We start from the raw sequence: 24,475 nt of genomic DNA, 5'->3' as shown, positions 1-24,475 counted from the left end.
GACAAGTGTTTAGTTAATCAGATGTCACTAATATTTTAAGCAAAAAATGTTTTCTATCTTTGAGGCATGAGGAAGTCATTATAGAAATGAGGTACTTAGACAGTTACTGAAGTTAGCGTACTAGTTTGCATTCAAGTTCCCCAGAAAATAAAGAGTGCCTGTTTATTTGTCACATCAGAGTAGTTACAATCATTCAAGACTATGTAGTTAGAATGCAAGTTATTAATGGTTCTCCACACATTCACAACAATTTAAAAGACCTGATAAAGACTCCTAACTGTTAGGAATGAATTGTTAAAAATAATCAGATGTTCTGAGATTTGGGGAAAGTACCTCTTTAATTTAAAGAAGTCTTTTGTCTGATCCTTGTACTTTCTTAAGCGGGGCTTACTGACTAAAGATTACCACATTAGAAATTGGCCAATGTGCTCTATAGTTCTTTGCAAGAGTTTTTATAGTCTTATATTTAGGGAGCTGGAGAGATAGTACAGCATGTAGGGTGCTTGCCTTGTATGTGGCCAAGTGATTCCTGATTGCAGAGGCAGAAGCCCTGAGCACTGTCATATGTGGCCCAAATTCCTCCTCCTACCCTCCCCATGCACCCCCCACCCCATGTATACCTTTGTATGCTTCTATACACCATGTGTTTATAGTTTGTTTCTAATAGTTTTTACTGTCTTTGTTTCTTCTCATTTATAGTAATAATTTATTGAGAGATTACTTTCTGCCAGTATACTGTTCTCTGCTGGGTTTTTGGTTTTGTTATTTATTTATTTATGTATTTTAATGATGCCAGGGATCAAAGATAGGGCTTCACAGATGCAAGGCATGTAAGTGTTCTGCCTCTGAATCATATCTTTGGCTAACTATTTTCTGCTTTTTCACTTGCTTTAATTTCTTTATTCCTCACTACAACCTTGTGAAATTCTCTGAGGCATAACATTGAGTAACTTGCTAGTGGAGTGTGGGTGAAGCTATGGTAGATTTACTACTTGGGAACTCAGTTCATAACTGGCCAACTCACTCCATTTACTGATACCTTCCATTTCATTAGTAGAATTAGACTCCTATTTTGATTTTTTTGTGTGTGTTTTATTTATTCTTCTGAAGTATGATTATTTTTATTGAATGAGACTTAGATGGGAGGTGTGGCAGGGGGAGAAGGAAAGGAATACATGTTCAAGGGAGAACATGAGCGTGAAAGAGCAAGTACACAGCAAAGAAATGAGCTAGTGAGACATGTTCAAAGGAGAACATGAGATTTAAGAGCAGGCCTTTACTGTTTTATTTCTGAGTTGTTTTAATTTTTTTTCTTACTGAGTGCTCAGGGGACCATACAGTGCTGAGGTTTGAACCCAGATCTTCTATATGAAAGCATGTGCTCAGCCCTTTGAGCTACCTCTCCAGTTTCCACTACTGTTTAATAATTTTTAACTAGTGTATTTAAAGTTAAACATAGCAAACAAGTGTATGCGTTTCAGTATGAGAAAAAAGAGGCCTAAGTACAATGATCTGGGACCTATGTGTGTTGTCAATAAATTTTAATATGACTTCTAGTATTTAAGCTTTCAAGATTGAACAGTCGGTTCAGCACTTCCCATGGGCTTGACTATAAATGGATGGATATTATAAAGTCATGGCTCATGATTAGATTTATTAATGGTGTTAAAAATACTAAATCTAAGTCAGACTTAGTCTACATGATGTAGTTTAGATGTGTCACTACTTTTTAAAGTACTTGAATGTTGTTTGGAATAATTCTTAACTGTAGTTACTAAATTTTATTTCCTTGGGGGAAATGTAGATTTTTGCTTTCAAAAAAGTAAAACTGCTGCAGCATATCACATTGTAAGAATATAATAAGAAACACTATGTGTTTTACATGTTATCTTAGTCTCATTTAAATTCTAGAAAGCGTATTTTAATTGTATTATTGCAATACTTTTTAAAGAGCTAAAAATGTAGTTCTGTTTTTTGTTTTGGTCTTGATTTTCGGGTCACACCCAGTGATGCTTAGATGTTACTCCTCGATCTAAATTCAGGAGTCACTCCTGGTGGTGCTTGAGGGGACCATTTGGGATACTAAGGGTTGAATCTGGATTGGCCATGTGCAAGGCAAATGCAAATGCTTCACCCACTGTACTATCGCTCTCCCTCCCACCCCCAAATTTAGTTCTTTATAAATTTGTTTTTCAGTTAGGAGCGTACTATTTAGTTACTTTGATTTTTACTTTTATTGTTATATTTTAGTTCAAACACAGCTGAATTTTCTAAAGGTCAGTCCAATCCAAACTTAGTTTATAAAGGATTGAAAATTTTTTAAAATTATGTGTGGTTCTCTAGAGTCACCATGACTACTACAACTACCATCTTTTTAAAAAATCTACTTTTACACTTAATAGGATTCTTTTTCCCTAGAAAAGTTATGGAAAAATAAAATATACAAAACTATTTCTTGCTGGAAAAAAAACCCTGCTCTGATTAAAAGTTCTAAAAAATACACAGAGTACTTATTATAAATTGAACCAACACGCTTCATAAGAATTTGATAGTTCCCCCCTCCTCTCTCTTTTCTTTCTCCCCCCCCCCCCCCCACTCTATCTCCTCCTTTCCCTCTCCCTTTCTCCTTTGGATTTTAGTTCTGGCTCTGCACTCAGGGAACACTCCTGGCAGTGCTTGGGAGACTGTATGCATTACCAGGGATCAAAGTGAGGTTTACCATAAGCCTTATGCAAGGTTAGCACCTCACCTGCTGTTCTTTCTATCCACCCTCTCACTAAAGTTCTTCTTTAGGGTGTGCTTTGTTACAGTTGACAGTAATTAATAGGGTAAATTTATGCCATTTTTGTATTTGTTTTTTGTCTTCTTTGTTTTGTAAGGGGCCTGCAGTAGTTATTAGGGGACCAAGAATCATTCCCAGTGCTTCTCAACCTAGCGTATTTATATATTTTTATAATTTGACTAAGTTTAATGGTTTGAATGTAGAATGACTAACTATTGTCCCAGCAGAGACAGTCTGTTACTCTGGAAGGAGAATATGGATTCTGAAATGAATTAGCGCCTTTGGGCGTGTCTTTGGACAGAAAGCATGTGCATCACTGTGTTCATGTTGATGCTTAATAACATCTAGTTTCTGGGGATTGATATAATTACTGTAATGAATTTGCGTATTTTGGTCTGTTCTTAATCTTCTACATACTTTTATTAGGCCCCGTGAAAAAGGGTAAAGAACAAAATACACAAAGAAGCTTTTTTTTGAGAATGAAGTGTACCCTAACTAGCCGGGGAAGAACTATGAACATAAAATCTGCAACATGGAAGGTAACTAAGAACAATTTGATGATATACTAAATTTATAGATAACTTATACATCTTGACATTTATAGTATTAAACTAGTACTAGAATTTTGAGAGAAAATTTCTAATGACTCCTTGGCTTTTGCAGACTGAGGCATGAAGTTAAGCTGTATGAAACTTGACATTGTTATTATCAAGCTACCTTGTCAGCCACTTAGTGTTTGGGTTTTATTTAATTTTTTTTTAGTGAGGCAAGGTAGTTTTTGTTAAATGAAACTTGCTTTGAAAGATGTGAGAGGAGAGAAAGAGGGGAAATGTGTTCAAGAGAACACAGGCAGCAATGAAACATGGGACAACCAAGCAAGATACATGTTCAAGATCCTCCAGGCTTTCTCAGGATTGGGATGGGCTACCTCCCCCCACCTTTCTTACCTCTGGAAGCCTCTGCAGTCAGATCCACATCCCAATGCTGCCACACAGTTAAAAAGCTCTTTCAACTTTACCGTCCCAGTAAAAATACTGAATGCCTTGAGCACGTTGACCTCTTAGTTCCTGTATTGCAAACCATAATGCACAAAAGGAAAAGGAGAAGGAAGGAAGGGAGGGAGGGAGGGAGGGAGGGAAGGAAGAAAGAAAGAAAGTGCTTCTCACAGAGTGAAGCTGAGGGTAGGAAACTGGGGGTGTTGGGGAATGGTGGAAAGGAAACGGGACATTGGTGGTGGGAAATGTACACTGGTGGAGGGATGGGTGTTGGATCATTGTATGACTGAAATCCAATTTTGAACAGTTTTTTAATGGTCTGTCTCACAGATATTCAATTAAAAAGAATTTTTTTAAAAAAGTAATGTGGAGTTCATGCCCACTTCAGTCAGCTTAGTCAGTGACTGAATAAATAGCATGCATAAATCAATAACTTTACTTTTACTTTTAAAAAGATACGTGGTCAAGGGGAGAACATGAGCTTGACAAGCAAGTTCAGTGTTTGAATCTTAAAAGGACTTCTTTTTCTGTTCACTGGTGTTCATTTCTTTATTCAGTATCGAAACATAGTCATCTGAGCAAGAAGTAGCCATCAAACAGTTAAAATAACCAGATAAATGAAAAATTAGCCTATATTTGTATGAAGGAAATTTCTTTTTAGGCACTGTCATTTACAAATTGTTAGTGATATTTCAGGAAAACCATGCTGCTACACTATACTTAACTACCAGAGTAATAGCATCCCTCTACCACTGTCTTTAGCTCCTCTCTTACTACCAAGCTTTACCCTCCCACTTCAGCAAACTCAATTTTATAAGCATACTTTGAGAGTTATTTCTTTTTATCCTTGGCTGCTTTTATTCCCTTGCTATTATAATACTCTCACATATAGGAGATCATTTGATATTTGTTCCTCTTCCTTGAACTTATTTCACTCAGTATGATACCCATCCTTCAGATCCAGTTAAGTTGCACCGAACTGCAGTATTTCATCTTTCCTTAGAGTAATATTCCATGTTTATCTATACCAAGTTCCTATTAGCATTCATCTATTTCTGGCCTCTTCATTTGTTTCCAGATCTTGTTGAAATTAATATAGAAGAAATCTTTTATATTTAAAATCTTTTAAAAAGATTAATGGTTTTGTGCACTTGGGTAAATGTGAACAAGCAGAATTACTGGGTCTTGCAGAAAAAAATTTCTTTTCAGCTTCACTCAGGAAACTCAATTCTTAGTTGTTTTTAGAGGTCTCCATCCTGTTTTTTCCACAAAGACTGAATCAAAAAATATTGCGAAGAATATTTTGATGTGGGTTCTGAAGGAAAATTTTTAAAAATCTGTGGTGCCCTAAGGTAGTGTCATTGATTCTACAAAATATGGTCAAACCGTTAATAATAGTGAATTTACCAAAGCTTATTTGTAATGCCAAGACTCAGCTATTTATTCTTTATACTTTATTTTTCTCCAATATTGCATATTTTAAAAATAGTTTGTTTTCTTCATGCACAGGTACTTCATTGCACAGGCCATATTCATGTGTACGATACCAACAATAATCAGTCTCAGTGTGGGTATAAGAAACCACCTATGACGTGCTTGGTGCTGATTTGTGAACCCATTCCTCATCCATCAAATATTGAGATTCCTTTAGATAGTAAGACTTTCCTCAGTCGTCACAGCCTGGATATGAAATTTTCTTACTGTGATGAAAGGTAACCATATTTAAAGTACAACTTAAAAAATTTTAATTAACCCACAGCATTTTCTTTACTGTTCATTTTAATTAAGACTACGTATGTTTCCTTCTATTAAGTTAAATTAAATGTTATATCCTAAAACTCAGTAATAATAGATTACTTTTGTAGATGGCATAAACCACATTTATTGAACACTTTTATGTGTATAAAATGAAGTGGATTGTGTGAAGTGTCACGCATTTTGGTGGTGGAGAGACATAACTGTACATCAAAGCTGTTAACATGTTATCTTAAGCATCTAGAGAGATGATATAGCATGTAGGGTGCTTGTCTTGCACACAGCTGACCTGGGTTCGATACCCAGGATTATTCCCAAGTCTACCAGGAATGATCCCTGAGCACAGAGCCAGGAGTAAGCCTTGAGCACTGCCAGATGTGCCCCCCCCCCAAAAAAAATCTTAGTGCAACAATAATGAGGGGAAAAAATTAAAGATGAAGTATGGGGCCAGTTGGATAGTACAATGGGTAAGGCATGTGCCTTGCACATGACCAACCCAAGTTCGATCCCTGGCATTGCAAGAATCACTGCCAGAAGTGATTCCTGACTGCAGTGCCAGAAGTGATACCTGAATACTGGTGGCCCCAGTTGCTCCCCATAAAATGTCTTAGGCTAGAGAGATTGTTTAAATGGATTGCGTGCATGCATTGTATGTAGGAGGACTCAATTTTTTTTCTCTTGACACCCCATGGTTCCTCGAGTACCACCAGACATGGCCCAAAAAGCACTTGATCACTTCATCACTTGAGTTCCCTTTATTTGTTGATTTGCTCAAGTGGGCGCCAGTAATGTCTCCATTCGTCCCTGTGTTTTTGTAGCATGGCATTTTCACTTTTAAAAAACTGAAGATTAAAAAGTTGTTGCCCTTAAACTTACAACAAAGTAATGATATGGCTTTAGATCATAGGTTTTCTGGTCCATTTAAAATACTTTTTTGAGGGCCTGGGGAGATAGCTCAAAGGCCTAAAATGCATATGTTCAATGCGGGAGTCCCAGATTTGATTCCCATCACTACATGGTCCCCAGAATACACCTCTGAGTCAATCCATCGCCCCAAACTGGGGGTAGTACCTGAGAAACACCAGTTGTTTTGTCCTGTCTCCCCCCAATAAAACTTTTGATCATATTTTCTGAATTAACTATGGTGGAGATGGTAGGGGCGGGGGGACAGTTTGGGCTACATAATTACGTTAAGTCAAACTTACCTCATTCATGAATAAGTTCAACATTCTAGGAAAATACCTGTATTTTGACATTTTGTATTATAGACATGCCTCAACTCAGATTAACATTGCCAGTGACCAAATTGATGTTTTAATTAATATAATGACCTCAATAATCTGTTTATTCTTCCTCCTTCTTCAGCTTCTGCTTCCACTCTAGTCCCTCCTTCAGAATGTTTGTGGCTTGTACAGTTTGAGCATTTTTCTCATCTCTTTCTCTCAACTTTTCAATTTACACATCTCCTATAAGAATTTATATCTAACCTCATTATATCTTCTGATGAATGAAAATGTGGTTCTTGAAAATTACTTTCACTTACATAACATGTAAATTAACGTCAGGATTATTATTTGTTTGGTGGCCATACTCAGTGGTGCGCAGGGCTTACTCTCCTAACTACTCAGGTATCATTTCTGGTGGGCTCAGGGAACCGTGTTAAGTTGGTGGGGATTGAACCTGGGTAGACCATGTGCAAGGCAAATGCCCTGCCTGCAGTGCTATTGCTCTGGCTTCCAGAATTATTTTTAGACCAAAAAAAAAAAAAAAGTTTTTAACAGCAATGTCCTTTGCAATGCTGCCCCCTAGTGTTGATGTTTGGGAATATCCCATTGTGAAGAATTCTTTTTTATTTTGACTTGGGTAAAGGACATAAAAGGACAAGAAAGCAGAATGAACCCAGAGTACTTACATGTATGGTGCTACATTTAGTAGCTGTGAAGTTTCTGAAAGTAAGATGCAAATGTAATCTATACAAAAAAATAGTGAATGCTCTTTATTTTTATTTTGGGGCCATACCTGGTGGTAATCAGAGCTTACTCCTACCTAGTACTCAGGGATCACTTCTGGGAGGATTCTGGGGACCATATGGGATGCTAGGGATCATACTGGGGTTGGGGTTGAGGTGTTTACCATGTACATTGTTCACTCTAGTTTAGCCCCCAGCACTACATAATCATCTGAGCACTATCAAGCGTGCTCCAAGACCGTCTGAAAAATAAAATTTACTTCTCCGTGATATTAATACAATTAGTATTTCTCAACCTTTTTCAAACTGTGGCCTCCTTCTGACTTTGTTTCTTTTCTATGGCACCCTTAGCCTACTGCTTAGTACCCTGTTCTCATAACTGTGGCCCTTTGGAAAATTCTGGGGGCTTACAGGAGGTCATATTACCCCTGGCTTAGAAACACTGCTAGAACATAGCTTCTTCAAACTGTGGGTCATAACCTGACCTGATATGGGGTAACATAACTAAATGTGAGTAAGTGTGTGTGTGAAAATTTTGTTAAAAATAATTTTTGTTTTGCTTTTTTGGGTCACACCTGGTGATGCACAGGTGTTACTCCTGGCTCATGAACTCAGGAATCACTCCTGGCGGTGCTCGGGGAACCATATGAGATGCTGGGAATCGAACCTGGGTTAGCTGTGTGCAAGGCAAACGCCCTACCCGCTGTGCTATCGCTCCAGCCCCTAGAAATAATTTTTGATTAATTTTTTATCAGTAAATATTTGTTGTATGAGTCATTTTATACTTATTACCTAGAATTGCATAAAAACTTCTTGGGCAAAAAGGGGTTGCAAGTAGGAAAAAAAAACCCTGCTCTAGAGAAGTGAAATTTGCCTTAATAAATTCTTTATCTTTTTTTTCTTTTAACATTGTAGAATTACTGAATTGATGGGATATGAGCCAGAAGAACTTCTGGGCCGCTCAATATATGAATATTATCATGCTTTGGACTCTGATCATTTAACCAAAACTCATCATGATAGTAAGTATAATGAAAGAACTCCTAGATATTTAAATTATTTAACTTTTGCAGTCTCTTTACTGTTTGGTCATGTGGCAACCTTTTTGTTTAAAATTAGCCGGTCTTGGGTCTGGGAAAATTACACAGGGATTAGTTAAAGCATACATGTGACTTACATGACCCTGATTTGATCTCTGGCACCATATGGTCCATCGGGCAGAAATCTGGGATCAATCCCTAGTATTGCTGGAAGTGGCCAAGGCAACCATTTTCAATAAACAAGTCTTCCTATACTAAGTATCTTGGTTTTTGTTTGTTTGGGGACCATACCTGGCAGTGTTCAGGTATTACTTATGGCAGGGCTTGGAGGACCATGTGAGGTGCTGAAGGTCGAATCTAGGACTACCATGTGCAATGTAAGCTCCTTACCTGCTGTACTATTCTTCTGGACCCCTAGACTAAGTATCTTAATAAACCTCTTCCTAAGATCTTGACTATTAAATCTGTATTTTGTGTTTACTAAAACCAATACTGTTAAAATGGAATCATTTAATGCTATTTAAAATTTCCCTGAAATTTTAATACAAAGACTCAAAATCATAGAACATTTCAGCATCAAGAGTGGTAAGTAGGCACATATGCTGCCCCTGCCCATGTGCTGCTTACACCCACGCGGCCAAGCACATGTGGCAACTGAACATATGTGTCGCCCGTATCTCCCCTCTTGAGATATGTACTTTCATGCTTTCATGTATTAAGCAGTTTTATTTTTGCTTTCTTAAATATTTTGACCACAGTTGATTGATGTTTAGCTCTTGAAGCTTGAACTTTTCCATATAGATTTACTTGTAATTATTTTCATCTTCCTATCACTGAATCAAGTTTCCATTTTAACTTAAATCATTAAAATTATTGTGTTCCCATCAAAAAAAAAGTGATAAGTAGATAGTAGGCACTCAAAACAAAAAGCTGTTCAATTAATATGAAAATACTCAGCACTATGTAATAGTGTAACACAAATCACAAAATCACAAATCATCCTGTTAATCGTCGATTGCCTCGAGCAGGCGCCAGTAACGTCTCCTTCATCCTAGCCCTGAGATTATATTCAAGGCTCTTTAGGAGAATGAGACCCATCATTGTTACTGGTATTTGGCATATTGGGTACACCACAGGGAGTTTGCCAGACTCTGCCGTGTGGGCAGGTTACATTTGGTAGCCTGCCAGTTTGACCAAATTAGGAATGAGATAATAAGATGTCATAATAATTCCCGGCCGCGCGGTTCCGGGAGCTGGTTTTTATAGTCTCTGAGTCTTGGCCGCTGATGGGATTACACGGCGCCAGGGGGCCAGTTGGTGGGTGTGATCCCCGCCTACTGGAATTTGGAGGATCTGGGTGGAGGATGCTCGGCCCCAATCCGAGTAGGCTTGGAGATCTCGGCCCCGGAACCTGCGTGACTTTGTCCCTCTGCCAGTACCTTCATGTGTGCGGAGAGTGGTCTCAGCATGGTGGTAGCTGGTCCTGGAGGTCTTTGGTGTAACAAGCGTCCTTAATATATGATTATGGCTTTTAATTTTATCCAAATTTTGTTTAAAGATTCCATGACAAGTAAACCTTTGTAATTTCTCAGTTACCTGTGTCATCTGTACAGGTTTCCTCATATGATTGGGAATGCCTAAAGATCTTTTTTATGAGCCTTGACCTTCATGTTGTGGCCTGGTTAACTGCTGAGACAGTTTCATCTCTCCTTTATCCCAAGATCCCCCTGAGCATAGTTTGACAGGCCCAAAATAAAATAAGTTATCAGGACTCAGAGGCTTAAATATGCTGACACAGCTGTTTGAACCATCTTTGGTTCTCTGGAAACGATAGCAAAAATTTTTACAAAATAGATAGTAGGGGCAAGTGTAACAGTATAGGTTGGATGCTTGCCTTGCATGTGACTGATCTAGTTTTGGTCCCTGGCACCCCATATGGTTCCCTGAGACTTTCCAGGAGTGATTTCTGAGTGCAGAGCTAGAAATAGCTCTGAGCGCTGTCGGTTGTGGCCCCAAAAACAAAAACAAAAAAAAAAGAAGAAAGAAAATGATAGTAGTGTCTCTTTCTTGGATCAGTATTGGATTTTTGTAGATTATTCATTTTATTAAAATCATTCTTGATACTTTCAAGATATTTAGAGAAACTTTAGTCACTGCTATACCTCAATCCTAGCTTTCTTCTCATTTAAAATAAAAGATTGGGAGCTGGTGAGTTAATACATGGAATATGTTGCTTGCCTTGCATGTGGCTGACTCTAGTTCAATTTCAGGCACTACATATGATCCTGAAATATGAGTGTTGCTGGATGTGGCCCCCAAATCACAAAAAAATAAATAAAGTGAAGGTCGATAGGAAAGAAGTTTATTCAGAAGATTAGAAAAATGCATTTTTTGCTCGGTGCTTTCTTTGTAATTGCATCTATTAAAATCAGATTATTTTCTCTGCATAATTCTTTTTCCTTTTCACTTATAGTGTTTACTAAAGGACAAGTTACCACAGGACAGTACAGGATGCTTGCAAAAAGAGGTGGTTATGTATGGGTTGAAACTCAAGCAACTGTCATATATAACACCAAGAATTCTCAACCACAATGCATTGTGTGTGTAAATTATGTTGTGAGGTAAGCTTGGAAAATTGGTAATTTGGGGTAACAAATAACTTGTTTTTAGATCCTGTTCTTGTGTATAAAGGTGCATTTTATTTTCCATTCACATTACTATGATTTTTTGATTCGGGTTTTCAATCTACTTATTGCACAGTAATTATACTATCTATCTATCTATCTATCTATCTATCTGTCTATCTATCCCTGTCTATCCCATCCTTTCATTCCACTGGAAAAAAAAATGAATACCTTGAAAAAAGCAACATGTTATAGTTTGTTCTAGTTATGTAGTTAAAGTCATTTACTAATTCTAGGGAACTATGATGTTTTTGTAGGTCTTGAATACTGGCCTTTGTGCCCTAGCTCTGTAACATGATAGTACCCTAACCATGAGGAAATACTGTTTCTCTTGAATTTCATCTATGTCTGAGAGATGATTATACTTTAAATGCTTATGAGAGTTTAAATGAAATTCTATGGGAGATTATTACTGTCAAAATAGGCCTTGAATATTCATGAACTCTTTTCTTAGTTGATTGACCTGTGGAAATTAGGATATCTTAAACTAGTGTTTCATTTGATATATTTCAATAGGCTACTGCTTCCTTCTAGTTCATCTTTTACCAGGATGAGTTGTTTTGCTCATCAGAGTCAACTGATATTCCCTCTCTCTCTCTCTTCCCTCATCTCTCTCTCCTCTCTCTCTCTCTCTCTCTCTCTCTCTCCCTCTTTCCCCCCTTCCCCCCCATCCCAGTGGTGTTCAAGATTTACTCCTCTGTGCTCACTCCTGGTAGGAGTCAGGGTGATCATTTGGGGTGCTGGGATTGAACCCAGGCTAACCAAGTGTAAGGCAAGCACCTTATCCATTGTACTATTGTTCTGGCCCCTAATCTTTTTTTTTTTTGTTTGGGTGCCATACCTAGTGGTGTTCAGGGGTTACTCCTGGCTTTGCACTCAGGAATTACTCCTGGTGGTGATCAGGGGCCCATAATGGGATGCCGGGGATCGAATCCTGGTCGATGATGTGCAAAGCAAATGCCTTAATCTCTGTAGTATTGCTCCAGACCCATCATCTCATTTTCTTGAGAATTGTTTTCAAAATGAACAAGGAAGTTGTTGTTTTATTTTTTTATTTTTCTTTTTTGGGGGGTCACACCTGGTGATGCACAGGGGTTACTCCTGGCTCTGCACTCAGAAAGTACCCCTAGCGGTTCTCAGGGGACCATATGGGATGCTGGGAGTCGAACCAGGGTTGGCCGAGTGCAAGGCAAACTCCCTACCTGCTGTGCTCCGATAGCACAGCGGTAGGGCCTTTGCCTTGCACGCAGCCAACATGGCCGACCCGAGTTTGATTCCTCCGCCCCTCTAGGAGAGCCCAGCAAGCTCCCAAGAGTATCTCGCCTGCACGGCAGAGCCTGGCAAGCTACCCGTGACGTATTCGATATGCCAAACACAGTAACAAAAAAGTCTCCAATGGAGATGTTACTGGGCCCGCTCGAGCAAATCAATGAACAACGGGAGGACCGTGACCGTGTTTTAAAAATCTCTTTGTTAGACCTAACATAAACCTTTCTTTTTAATGAAATATTTCATTTTAAAAATAAAATTAAAAAGATAGACATACACGTAAGCTTGTTTTTCCTCTTCATTTCTTGGCATTTTTATTACTTTTATGTCCTATTGATGTAAGTCCTCTTTCTGATATCTGAGGGTATCCCCCTTAGATTTCTGGTCATTTGCTTTTATTTTTGCCACCATTAACAAAATTTTTTAATATTTTAGTATAAATGCCAAGGGCTTCTCTTGTGACATTACCATGATGTAAGAATCACCAACGTGGAATATGCTTCTTTCCCCCTTCTCAGTCTGCCTAACAAATCCTATTTGAGCCTGTGTTTCAGCTTATTGTCCTCTCTGTGGAGCAATTTTTAGAAGTTATCACAGTGTTTAATTGTTTACACATCTACTTTCATATTGAGGTATAAACTTTTTCGGAGCAAGAGTTGTGCGTTTCAATTTTTGTATTCCCAGCTCATTTCACATAGCATAGACATTTATTTTTAATTTGGGGACACACTCAGCTATACTCAGTACCTACTCCTGGCTCTGTACGCAGTGATCACTCCTGGCAGGCTCAGGGGACCTCATGGGGTGCCAGGAATTGAACCTGGGTAAACCATTTTCAAAGCAAGCACCTTGCTGGCTGTGCTATCTCTCCACCCTCAAACACTTAATACTGAAAGAATAGTAAAATTCACATTTAGCTGAACCATGAAAGTGCTACTATTGTTCATCATCCCATCCCAACTCTAGCCTACATGGTACAACCCTATTATTTTCTTGCTACTAAAGAAAATATGACATCCCTCTTTAAAAGGATATCAATCTGGCAATATTTATTAGTGGCAAAGACTTCTGTGCAAATTTTATTGTGAATCAGCACACAGTTTGTGAAGATCTTTTTTTGGCCCAATTCAATTATTGGATTTTACCATAACTTTTTCCAAAGGGATTTTTTTGTTTCCAAATTTTTGAATTCTGAAAATTCTTAATAAATTTAGTAAAATATTTGAATTATTTTAAACTACATTTTAGTGGATTTTGAACCATACCTGGCAGTACTGAGGGTCTGCTTTTCACTTTGTACTCAGGGTTCGTTCCTGGAATTGCTTGGGACCATGCAGCAGTACTAGGGATCAAACTCTGGCCTCCAAGGTGCAAAAATATTCTCAACCTGATGATTGATTTCTCTAGCACCAATTAATCTTTACTTCATATTGGTGGTTCTAAACGTAGGATAGGACCAAGTATGTATGAGATTAGCTTAAGAAATTTTAAAGTATTCCTTACATAGAAGCAGAGCTTTTTAAGAGACCGGGGTATTTCAGAGCTTCTTCCACTCAATGTGTCAAGTGCTCATTTAAGAACTACTTCTCTCTCTTTTTTAACAGTGGTATTATTCAGCACGACTTGATTTTCTCCCTTCAACAAACAGAATGTATCCTCAAACCAGTTGAATCTTCAGATATGAAAATGACTCAGCTATTCACCAAAGTTGAATCCGAAGACACAAGTAGCCTCTTTGACAAACTTAAGAAGGAACCCGATGCTTTAACTTTGCTGGCACCTGCTGCTGGAGACACAATCATATCTTTAGATTTTGGCAGCAATGGTAGATATTTAGTTACTTTATTAATTTTTTAATCTGTCTACAACCACAAGCCTGGTTCAGTTTTTTTTAAGTTATTTTAAAACCATGATTTATAGTACTGTTAATAATCAAGTTTGAGGTGAGGCATAATAATGTCCCAGTCTACACCAGCCACCAGAGCATGAGGGTCCCTTCCAGTGTTTCCAGAACCCCTCCCACCCATCCCCCACCTGCTACAAGTCTGTTTAACTGCACTTTAGTCTGATTTGGTAGGGGGAGGGGGTTAGTAATTATTTGGATATTGTTGTCTTTCATATTTTGGTGGAGTTTTTTGTTTGTTTGTTTGTTTTAACTTTTTGGGTCACATCCGGCGATGCTCTGGGGTGACTCCTGGCTCTACACTCAGAAATTATCCCTGCAGCGCTTGGGGGACCATATGGGATGCCAAGGATCGAACCCAGGTCGGCTACGTGCAAGGCAAACACCCTACCCGCTGTGCTATAGCTCCGGCCCCCATATTTTGTTTTTTATACAATTCTCACTGGAGTGATAACACAGCAGGTAGGGTGTTTGCCTTGCATGAAGCCCACCGGGGTTTGATTCCTTCATCCCTCTTGGAGAGTCGGGCAGGCTACTGAGAGTATCCCACAGCAGAGCCTGGCAAGCTCTCTGTGGCATATTTGATATACCAAAAACAGTAACAAGTTTCATAATGGAGATGTTACTGGTGCTCGCTAGAGCAAATCAAATCAATGAACAGGGAGGACAGTGCAGTGTAGTGCTACAGTTGTTGAAAATATTTGGTTAATTATTTTCCTAAGTATTTCTCAACATTCCTGTTTTTAACACTTTGTTGAAAATTGTGCTTTGAAATATCTTTATAGATAACTTTTTTCAGCCCTGTTTCTGTATTCCACTGTCATATTTTCTCTACAAGTTTTTAATTAAATGGGAGCGATAGCACAGCGGGTAGGGCGTTTGCCTTGCAAGCGGCCAACATGGCCGACCAGAGTTCAGTTCCTCCGCCCCTCTCGGAGAGCCTGGCAAGCTACTGAGAGTATTTTGCCCATACGGCAAAGCCTGGCAAGCTACCCGTGATGTACTCCATATGCCAAACACAGTAACAATTGTCACAATGGAGGCATTACTGGGCCCACTCGAGCAAATCGATGAACAACGGGAGGACAGTGACAGTGAGGTACAGTTACATTAAAGGTAAAGTAAGCAGTCATACAAGATATTAAACATTAAATAGTAGGGGGCAGATGGGCCAGAACCTTAGTACAGCAGGTAGGGAGGGGGTTTGCTTTGCACACAGCTGACCTTGATTTGATCTCTAGCATGCTGGTTGAGTTCCACACCACCAGGAGTCATTGCTTGGGATCATAACTCCTGAATGTTGCCATTGTGGCTCAAAAATTCCCTCCCTCCCTCGGGAAAAAAATCAGGGCCAGAGAGATAGTACAGGGATAAGGTACATGACCTTACATGCAGCTGACCACAGTTTGATCCTTGGCCCCATCTGTAGTCCTCGGAACACTACCAGGAGTAGCACCTGAACATTGCTGAGTGTTGCCCCCGAACAAAAAAAAAAAAAAAAGAACAGGTTTGTACCATATAGATAAATAGTGTTATTAATGAGCTAGAAAGATAAATGTAATTTAAGGTTATACCATAATACATGTGTTCTGATTAAAAAAAAATTTGGAAACCTTTTATAAAAGTTTTTATATATTAAAATACAGATATTTGGGACTGGAGCAATAGCACAGCGGGTAGGGCATTTGCCTTGCACATGGCCGACCCGGGTTCAATCCCCAGCATCCCATATGGATGGTTCCCTGAGCACCGCCAGGAGTAATTCCTGAGTACAGAGCCAGGAGTAACCCCTGTGCATTGCCAGGTGTGACCCAAAAAGAAAAAAAAAATGCAGATATTTTTAAAATTGACCATTTTTCCCCTGCAGATACGGACACTGATGACCAACAACTGGAAGAAGCTCCATTGTACAATGATGTAATGCTCCCTTCATCGAGTGAAAAAATACAGAATATTAATTTGGCACTGTCTCCATTACCTGCTTCTGAAACTCCAAAGCCTCTTCGAAGTAATGCTGACCCTGCACTCAACCAGGAAGTTGCATTAAAATTGGAACCAAATACTGAGTCGCTAGAACTTTCTTTTACAATGCCCCAGATTCAAGATCAGCCAGTCAGTCCTTCTGATGGAAGCACTAGACAAAGTTCACCTGAGGTAGGTTTCATGGTAAGATAAATAATACTTAAGATGTCATGTTCAGAAATGTATGTATAAATTTTACTCAGTATTTTAACTTGAACCACATGTCACATAGATCACAAAGTAAAACTTACAATATTTGTCTAGATATTTCTATAAACACAACAAAGAAAAGTAGTTTAGACATCCATAGAAAAATATGTCATCCACTATGTCTCCCTAACATAGCTCTAAACTTAAATCCTTTTGAGTTAGATAATTCACTGGCAAAGAATAATCATTTAAATTTAATTTAATTAATTAATTAATTTAATTAATTAATTAATTTAATTTAATCATTCAAAGTTAGATAGTTCACTGGCAAAGAATAATCATTTAAATTCTTACCCTAATTTACTTCAATTTCCTTCCTTTTTGAAATTCTGTACAGATTTAATATGAATATAGCATGCCTTCATACACAAAATAAGCGTTTTAATTCTAATACTTTCTTGATGCTAATTACCCTACAAACATAGGATGGGTCGGAAGGGAGACACAACTGGTGTTGTTTTAAAAGCTGCTCTTAGGTTGAAAGTAGACTGGACTGAACATGTTTGCCACTCAATGCCTCTTTTGCTGATCACAACACCCAAAAGGAGAGAGAGAACAAAAGGGAATGCCCTGCCACAGTGGCAGGGGGGGATGGGGGGATGGGGGGGAGGGATATTATCCTGGTGGTGGAAAATGGGCACTGGTGGAGGGATGGGTATTTGATCGTGGTATGACCGAGATCCAAGCACAAAGATTTGTAAATCTACAACTGTACCTCATGGTGTTTCACTAATAATAAAAAATAAATAAATAAATAAATAAATAAAATTAAATTAAAAAAAAAAAGAAAAAAAAAAGCTGCTCTTGATGTGATGCTCCAGGATTGCTCCTGGTGGTTCTTGGAATACCATGCAGTGCTGGATATTCAACCAGAGCTTCCAGATGCTAAATGTTCACCCTAACCTTTTGAACTATCTCCCTGACTCCACAAATAATTATTACTTTGTTTGTTTTGGTTTGGGGGCCACACTCGTAGTTCTCAGGCTCATTTCTAACTCTGTATCGGGGTTCATCTCTAGCAGTCCTGGGGGCGGACTTACACAGTCTGTACTGTGTCTCCAGCCACATAAACAAAATCTTTTAAAGACTAGACTGTATCAGGATTACATCACATTGGTGTTCATTTCTTTTTCTTCCTTTTGTTTTTGTGCCATACCTGGCTATGTTCAGGGTTTACTTCTGGCTTTGTTCTCAGGGGTCACTCCTGTTGGCCTCAGTGGACTCTAAAGGGGTGGCAGGGATTGAATCCAGGTCAGCCGCATGCAAGGCAAGCACCCCTACCTGCTGTAACTAAGTCTACCTACTCCAGCCCAAAGTGATCATTTTCTAAATATAAAATAATTTCAGAATTTTGCAGAATGTCTAGAAATTTGTTTCTGAGTAAGGCAACTTAGGTTTGAACAGTATCGTGTGACAAACCTTAAAAGAATATAAATTTTTATTATTTATTGATTCAGAGTGGCAAATTGTAGTAGATTTGATATATCAGTGTGGGGAATGTATCTACACGGTAGTCACTCAGGTTACAACCACAAAAATGTTAAATGAGCAAAGTAGAAGTTTGTGCTTAGAATGCATAGCTATGGTTTCTTACTAGACTCCCCAGAATTCCTAAATTGTAAATCCATCAGGCAAATGTAAGTAAAAGCTTAAATTATCTGAATTGAAATATGTTTTAGTCTTTAAAAATTAGATGAGTGAGGGAGGCTGGAGCAATAGCACCGCGGGTACGGTGTTTGCCGTGCACGCGGCCGACCTGGGTTCGATTTTCAGCATCCCATATGGTCCCCTGAGCACTGCCACGGGTAATTCCTGAGTGCAGAACCAGGAGTAACCCCTGTGCATCACCGGGTGTGACCCAAAAAGCAAAAAAATAAATAAAAATTAGATGTGTCTTTTAATTTTACAAATGCTATATGATCTAGTTAGGATATAGGTTTATTATCAAAGTCATATACAAGTATAATATTGAAACTGTCACTTCTAATCAGTTAAATAAAAATTGTTAAAAGAAATGGCCTTTGTTCAGTATTTCCCTAAGAGCCGATATAACAATTCTAACTACTAGTAGAAAATGTGAAGACTCCTTTAATTCCTTTAAAGTTAGACATTTACTTTCTTTATACATAGCCTACCAGTCCCAGCGGATACTGTTTTGATGTGGATAGTGACATGGTCAATGAATTCAAGTTGGAATTGGTGGAGAAACTTTTTGCTGAAGACACAGAAGCAAAGAATCCATTTTCCACTCAGGTATAGACTTGTTCCATATTAAATTTTATTACTTTTTACACTAAAATAACTGGACTTTATGGCCATTATAAAAACATGTATTTTTTTTTTTTTAAGGATACTGATTTAGACTTGGAGATGTTAGCTCCCTATATCCCTATGGACGATGACTTCCAGTTACGTTCCTTCGATCAGTTGTCACCATTGGAGAGCAGTTCTTCAAGCCCTCAAAATGCAAGCACAATTACAGTATTCCAACCACCAACTCCAATGCAAGAATCTACTATTTCCACTGCCACTGCCACCACTGATGAGTTAAAAGCAGTGACAAAAGATGGTATGGAAGACATTAAAGTATTGATTGCATCTCCATCTCCTACTCATATATCTAAAGAAACTACAAGTGCCACAACGTCACCCTATAGTGATACTCGAAGTCGAACAGCTTCACCAAACAGAGCAGGCAATGGAGTCATAGAACAGACAGAAAAATCTCATCCAAGAAGCCCTAATGTGTTATCTGTCACTTTGAGTCAAAGGTATTTATGTGTAATATTAAGGTTATATAATGTTGAGAAAATACGTGTGATGACAAATATGTTGATACTTATTTATAAACCTTTTAAAATTCTACATATAATTATATCGCAGTTTAAATTCTACACATACTTATATCACAGTTGTCCTTAATTTTCATTATGCATTTATAGGACATTATTTTGTGGCTAATCAGGGTGTTTAAAAAAAAATGACGGGAATGAATCTAAGCATGATTCGTGCCATGGCTTCTATATGGTGCTAGTTTTGATAAACATCTGTTGATTAATTTTGCTTTGGTTTGGTTTGGAGCCGCACTCTGTGGTGCTCAGAGCTTAACACTTGGCTCTGTGCTCGGGACACCATATGGGGTGCTGGGGATTAAGCCCAGGTAGACTGCATGCAAAGTAAGGGCCTTACTTGCTGTACTGTTCCCCAGCCCCACCATCTAATTCTTAAGTTATTATTTCTCTGTATAATTTATTTATAATGGCATTGGACATGTTTTAAATTTGAAGCTATAATTAAAAAATGTTTTTGCTAATCCATTTATGGAGGAGAGAAATTATTCCATCTTTTCTTTGCCATTAGGAAAAGGCACTGCAAAGCCAGAGTTTGATCTCTTTTTCTTCCTGTCCTGTGTCACTGTTTTTACCAAAAGTTCTGGGAGAGGTTATTTTCTAGAGTTAAGGAAAAATTCTGGAGCTTTGGAGTAACAAAGAAGCACTTCTCATTACTTTACACGGATTTTACCAACTGATTTTTGATCTGAGCTCATTTAGAGAAGTAGACTGCCTTAGACATGTTACTTTTAACACATAATTTTGTTAAAGCTACTTCATGTATAATATGAATAGTATGTATAATGTTGAAAAAAGGCATTATAGATTTTGTTTCAAAAGATTAGTCGGTGGGGCTGGAGCTATAACACAGCGGGTAGGGCGTTAGCCTTGCACGCAGCCGACCCGGGTTTGATTCCCAGCATCCCATATGGTCCCCTGAGCACCGCCAGGAGTAACTCCTGAGTGCAGAGCCAGGAGTAACCCTGTGCATCGCCGGGTGTGACCCAAAAGAGCAAAAAAAAAAAAAAAAAAAGATTAGCCGGGTATTTTTAAATAGTAATAATAATGAACCATATTTCTATTAAGCTTTTTTTTTTCCCCACAGAAACACTGTTCCTGAGGAAGAACTAAATCCAAAGATAATAGCTTTGCAAAATGCTCAGAGAAAGCGAAAAATAGAACATGATGGTTCACTTTTTCAAGCAGTAGGAATTGTAAGTCTGAAAGTATGTTTATTTTTCTAATCTAGTGTGCTATTTTTGAGGAGTTATTTTTTTTGTGTGTGTGTATACGTATAAGATTAATTTTCAGAAATAAAACACTAGGAGTTATGAGTCTTTTCTCTGTATAAAAATTATTTTATTTTAATTTAGTTTTTATGGGTTTGGGGCCACACCGGCAGTGCATTGGGCTTACTCCTGGCTCTGAACTCAGAGATCACTCCTGGCAGTGCTCAGGGGACCATGTTGGGATAAATCAGGGAATAAACATGTGTTGGCTTCATGTAAGGCAAGCACCCTACACACTGTCCTATCTCCTGGCTCCTTTATTTATTTTTATTTGGTTTGGGGCCACACACAGTGGTGCTCAGGGCTTACTTTTGGCTCTGAGCTCAGGAATCACTTTTGGTGAGACTTGGGGAGCCATAATTTTTTTAAGTATTTGTGTATTTTATATAAAAAATTAAGTTCTTGGGGCTGGAGAGATAGTTCTATCCCCAGCATCCCATATGTTCCTCTGAGTACCATCAGGAGCAATTCTTGAATACAGAGCCAGGTGTGACCCCAAGACAGTAACAAAAAAAATTAAATTCTCCCCTAAATATGCCCCTAATTTCAACACTAATCTCATTCTTCCCCCACTCCTTTACTTTCTATTATTAACATACTACTATGTTTTGGTGGTGATTTGATACTGATATAAAATTCATACTATATTTTTAGAACAAATTAGCTAGAATGAGTGCAAATGACTTTACTGGAGTATTATTAAATATAAAAACTTAAAATTTTTAATTTAGAGCAGTATTTGCTTTAGGAAACCTGCCTACATATTACCAAACTTAAGCTTATTTTTAGTGTTCAGTATTTGTGAAGTTCTTTCTATATGGTGAACTAATCTTACTGTTTTTAGGGAACATTAATACAGCAACCAGATAACCGCACAACTACTTCATCGCTTTCCTGGAAACGAGTTAAAGGATGCAAAACCAGTGAACAAAATGGAATGGAGCAGAAGACAATTATTTTAATACCCTCTGGTTGGTTAACTATTTCTGCCCTTAACCATCACAAAACAATTAAAATACATCAGACTTTAACATTCAAGTGAGAGAGTGGCTCTAACTCCTTTGCAAGATTAAAAAGTGAAGTAGCAGGGATAAGGAATGTGGCTGAGGGAGAGCATATGTGTGAGGTACTGGGTCTAATCTCCAGCATCACACACTCACACACACATCACATAAAAGTGTTTTTATCTTATGGCTATGCTATAGCTATTTCAAGGTGGAATTTTTGGGGGGCACTACCCAGTGGTACTCCAGAGACCATGTGGTGCTGAGAATGGAACTTGGTTCTATTGCATGTAAAGCATGCACTTCAAGGTGGAACATACATATTTTAGCTGCAGTTAGTTTGTGCTACCAGTATGGAAGCTGAAGCTTAATAATTTTTTTGCCCTTTCTAAATTTATGTATTACTCATTGTGCCTTCATTATATTTTCTAAGTACTTAATATTCATTATAAGCAGTGCTTCTTTTTGCACCTACTTTTTCCCATACCTGTGAGTTTCCCCCAAAAGCTTGTAAACTGTTGCAGAATTTTTTTCTTCAAAAATAATTTTTACCATACTTTCCCTATAGTGGGTGTTTAGTAATATTTATTGATTATATATGTGGTTTGCAGTGCAGCTATGATTATCTGCAATGTTTAAATGCAATCTGTAAATCTGTAAATGTTTTATTTGTATACTTATTTTTATACTTAGAGTTGTGTAAAAATGTCTCAGGCAGAAAGGGATCACAAAAATAAAAGTTTTAGAAATCCTGAACTAGAAAATAAATACTTCACTCAATTTTCTCTTTCAGATTTAGCATGTCGATTGCTGGGGCAATCAATGGATGAAAGTGGATTGCCACAACTAACGAGTTATGATTGTGAAGTTAATGCTCCTATACAAGGCAGCAGAAATCTACTGCAGGGTGAAGAATTACTCAGAGCTTTGGATCAAGTTAACTGAGCTTCTTTTTTTTTCTTTTTCATAATCTCATTCCTTTTTTTGGACACTGGTGGCTCATTACCTAAAGCAGTCTATTTATATTTTCTATATCTAATTTTAGAAGCCTGGCTACAATACTGCACAAACTTGATTAGTTCAGTTTTGATCCCCTTTCTACTTAATTTACATTAATACTCTTTCTTAATATGTTCTTTAATGCCAGATCACAGACCACACATTTTCACTGTTCTCTAGTATTTAAACTGTTGCATTGCAATAGCATTCGTTTATAAAAATGCACCTTTTTATTTATTTATTTTGGGCTAGGGAATTTGTCCCTTATCGATTTATTTTTAATAAGATGCCAGTATAATTTTTTAATAAGGCAGTAACCTTTCATCATGATCAGCTTGGAAAATTTTTACTCATTTTTTTTCATATTTTACATAACAGTGATTTGCCAGCAGTACATGGTAGCCACAATTGCACAATATATTTTCTTAAAAAGATACCAGCAGTTAATCATGCAATATATTCTGCATTTATAAAACTAGTTTTTAAGAAGTTTTTTTTCCCCCTTTGGCCTATGAAATTGTTAAACCTGGAACATGCCATTGTTAATCATATAATGATTCTTAAATACGTATACAGTTTATTATTTAAATGGGTAAAGCCATTTACATGATATAGAAAGATATACATATATTTGGGAGTTATGTAGCATTTATTTGAATAAAAATTCTCAACTCAGAGAAAAGATCTGATGTTTCTGTAATCACACTGCCAGCTCAAAGGAAAAAACAGTACCCTATCTGTAGTTGTGGATGTTTATGCTAATATTGTATAATTGATATTAAACCTAATGTTCTACCCACCCTGTTGGTATAAATTTATTTTGAGCAGATTGTAAACACGAAAAAAAATCATGTTTTGTTAGCAAAATTACCTAGTATGTTAATTTGCTCAAAATTTGATGTTTGGTCTTATGCACTTTGTTGTTATTAACATCCTTCTGTTTTCATATAGATTTCAATAAATGAGTAATTTTAGAAGCATTATTTTAGAAATATATAGCTGTCACAGTAAACATCTTGTTTTCCTCTGTGCATTGTACAAATTTTTTATTCCTTTTGCTCTTTGTGGTTGAATCTAACACTAACTGTATTGTTTTGTTATATCAAATAAACATCTTAGTGGACCAGGTCCCCTTTGATCACCTTATAGTATTTGCTTCCGTACCTCTAGCTCATAAAATTGTTTACCAGCAGTTTAAGTATGTTATGGAAATTATATTGGTACTGATTATTTCTACATTTATCTTATTGCCTCACCTTTACTGTATACTGTGTCTGTAAATGTAACAACATCATAAAGTCCCAATGTAAAAAGTATGCTTTTAGAGAAGAAACTTGTCGTTTATAAACTTATTAACCTATTAAAGTGAAAAAATTTATAATGTTTTAATGAGTAAGATGAGTGAAGCAAATTCTAAGCATTACAATTACAGTATGTAATGGTTTGAAATTCTGCTAAAGCTTTTTAACAGAAAAGCTGTTAAAAAAAAAAGCTGTCTCTAAAGCTCCTTTTCATGAATGAAGAAATCAGATCTCAAATTATTGAAATGTAACTGATGAACTCTAAGGGTCACAAATGGCAGGTCAAACTTTAGATCTTCTGCAGTTGGAGAAATAATACAACAAGTAAGATGCTTGCCTTGCACACAGCTGACCTGGGTTTCATTCTCCAGGCACCACATTATGGTTCCCCAAATCTCTCCAGGAGCGATCCCTGAGCACAA

General features: G+C 37.5%; 1 protein-coding gene across 2 annotated transcripts in view; it reads left to right on the top strand.

The window, feature by feature from the left end:
• The window catches only part of HIF1A (hypoxia inducible factor 1 subunit alpha), a 42,874-nt gene extending 18,994 nt beyond the window's left edge, over window positions 1-23,880 (top strand). Inside the window, exons 5-15 of one of the 2 annotated variants that reach the window (XM_056133184.1) lie at window positions 3,209-3,321; window positions 5,287-5,489; window positions 8,417-8,523; window positions 11,015-11,162; window positions 14,099-14,319; window positions 16,265-16,551; window positions 18,760-18,882; window positions 18,979-19,400; window positions 20,566-20,686; window positions 21,594-21,720; window positions 22,547-23,880. In XM_056133184.1, the coding sequence (XP_055989159.1) occupies window positions 3,209-3,321; window positions 5,287-5,489; window positions 8,417-8,523; window positions 11,015-11,162; window positions 14,099-14,319; window positions 16,265-16,551; window positions 18,760-18,882; window positions 18,979-19,400; window positions 20,566-20,686; window positions 21,594-21,720; window positions 22,547-22,698 (2,024 nt within the window). In that variant the 3' untranslated portion in view covers window positions 22,699-23,880. The remainder of the gene's footprint in view (window positions 1-3,208; window positions 3,322-5,286; window positions 5,490-8,416; window positions 8,524-11,014; window positions 11,163-14,098; window positions 14,320-16,264; window positions 16,552-18,759; window positions 18,883-18,978; window positions 19,401-20,565; window positions 20,687-21,593; window positions 21,721-22,546) is intronic. The other variant, XM_056133185.1, reaches the window with a different exon arrangement.
• The last annotated feature ends 595 nt before the right edge of the window (window positions 23,881-24,475 follow it).

The sequence above is a fragment of the Sorex fumeus genome, unplaced genomic scaffold, assembly GCF_029834395.1.
Source record: "Sorex fumeus unplaced genomic scaffold, SorFum_2.1 ptg000098l, whole genome shotgun sequence".
In the NCBI taxonomy this organism is placed as follows: domain Eukaryota; kingdom Metazoa; phylum Chordata; class Mammalia; order Eulipotyphla; family Soricidae; genus Sorex; species Sorex fumeus.
This window is presented reverse-complemented; position numbering and strand designations above follow the sequence as displayed.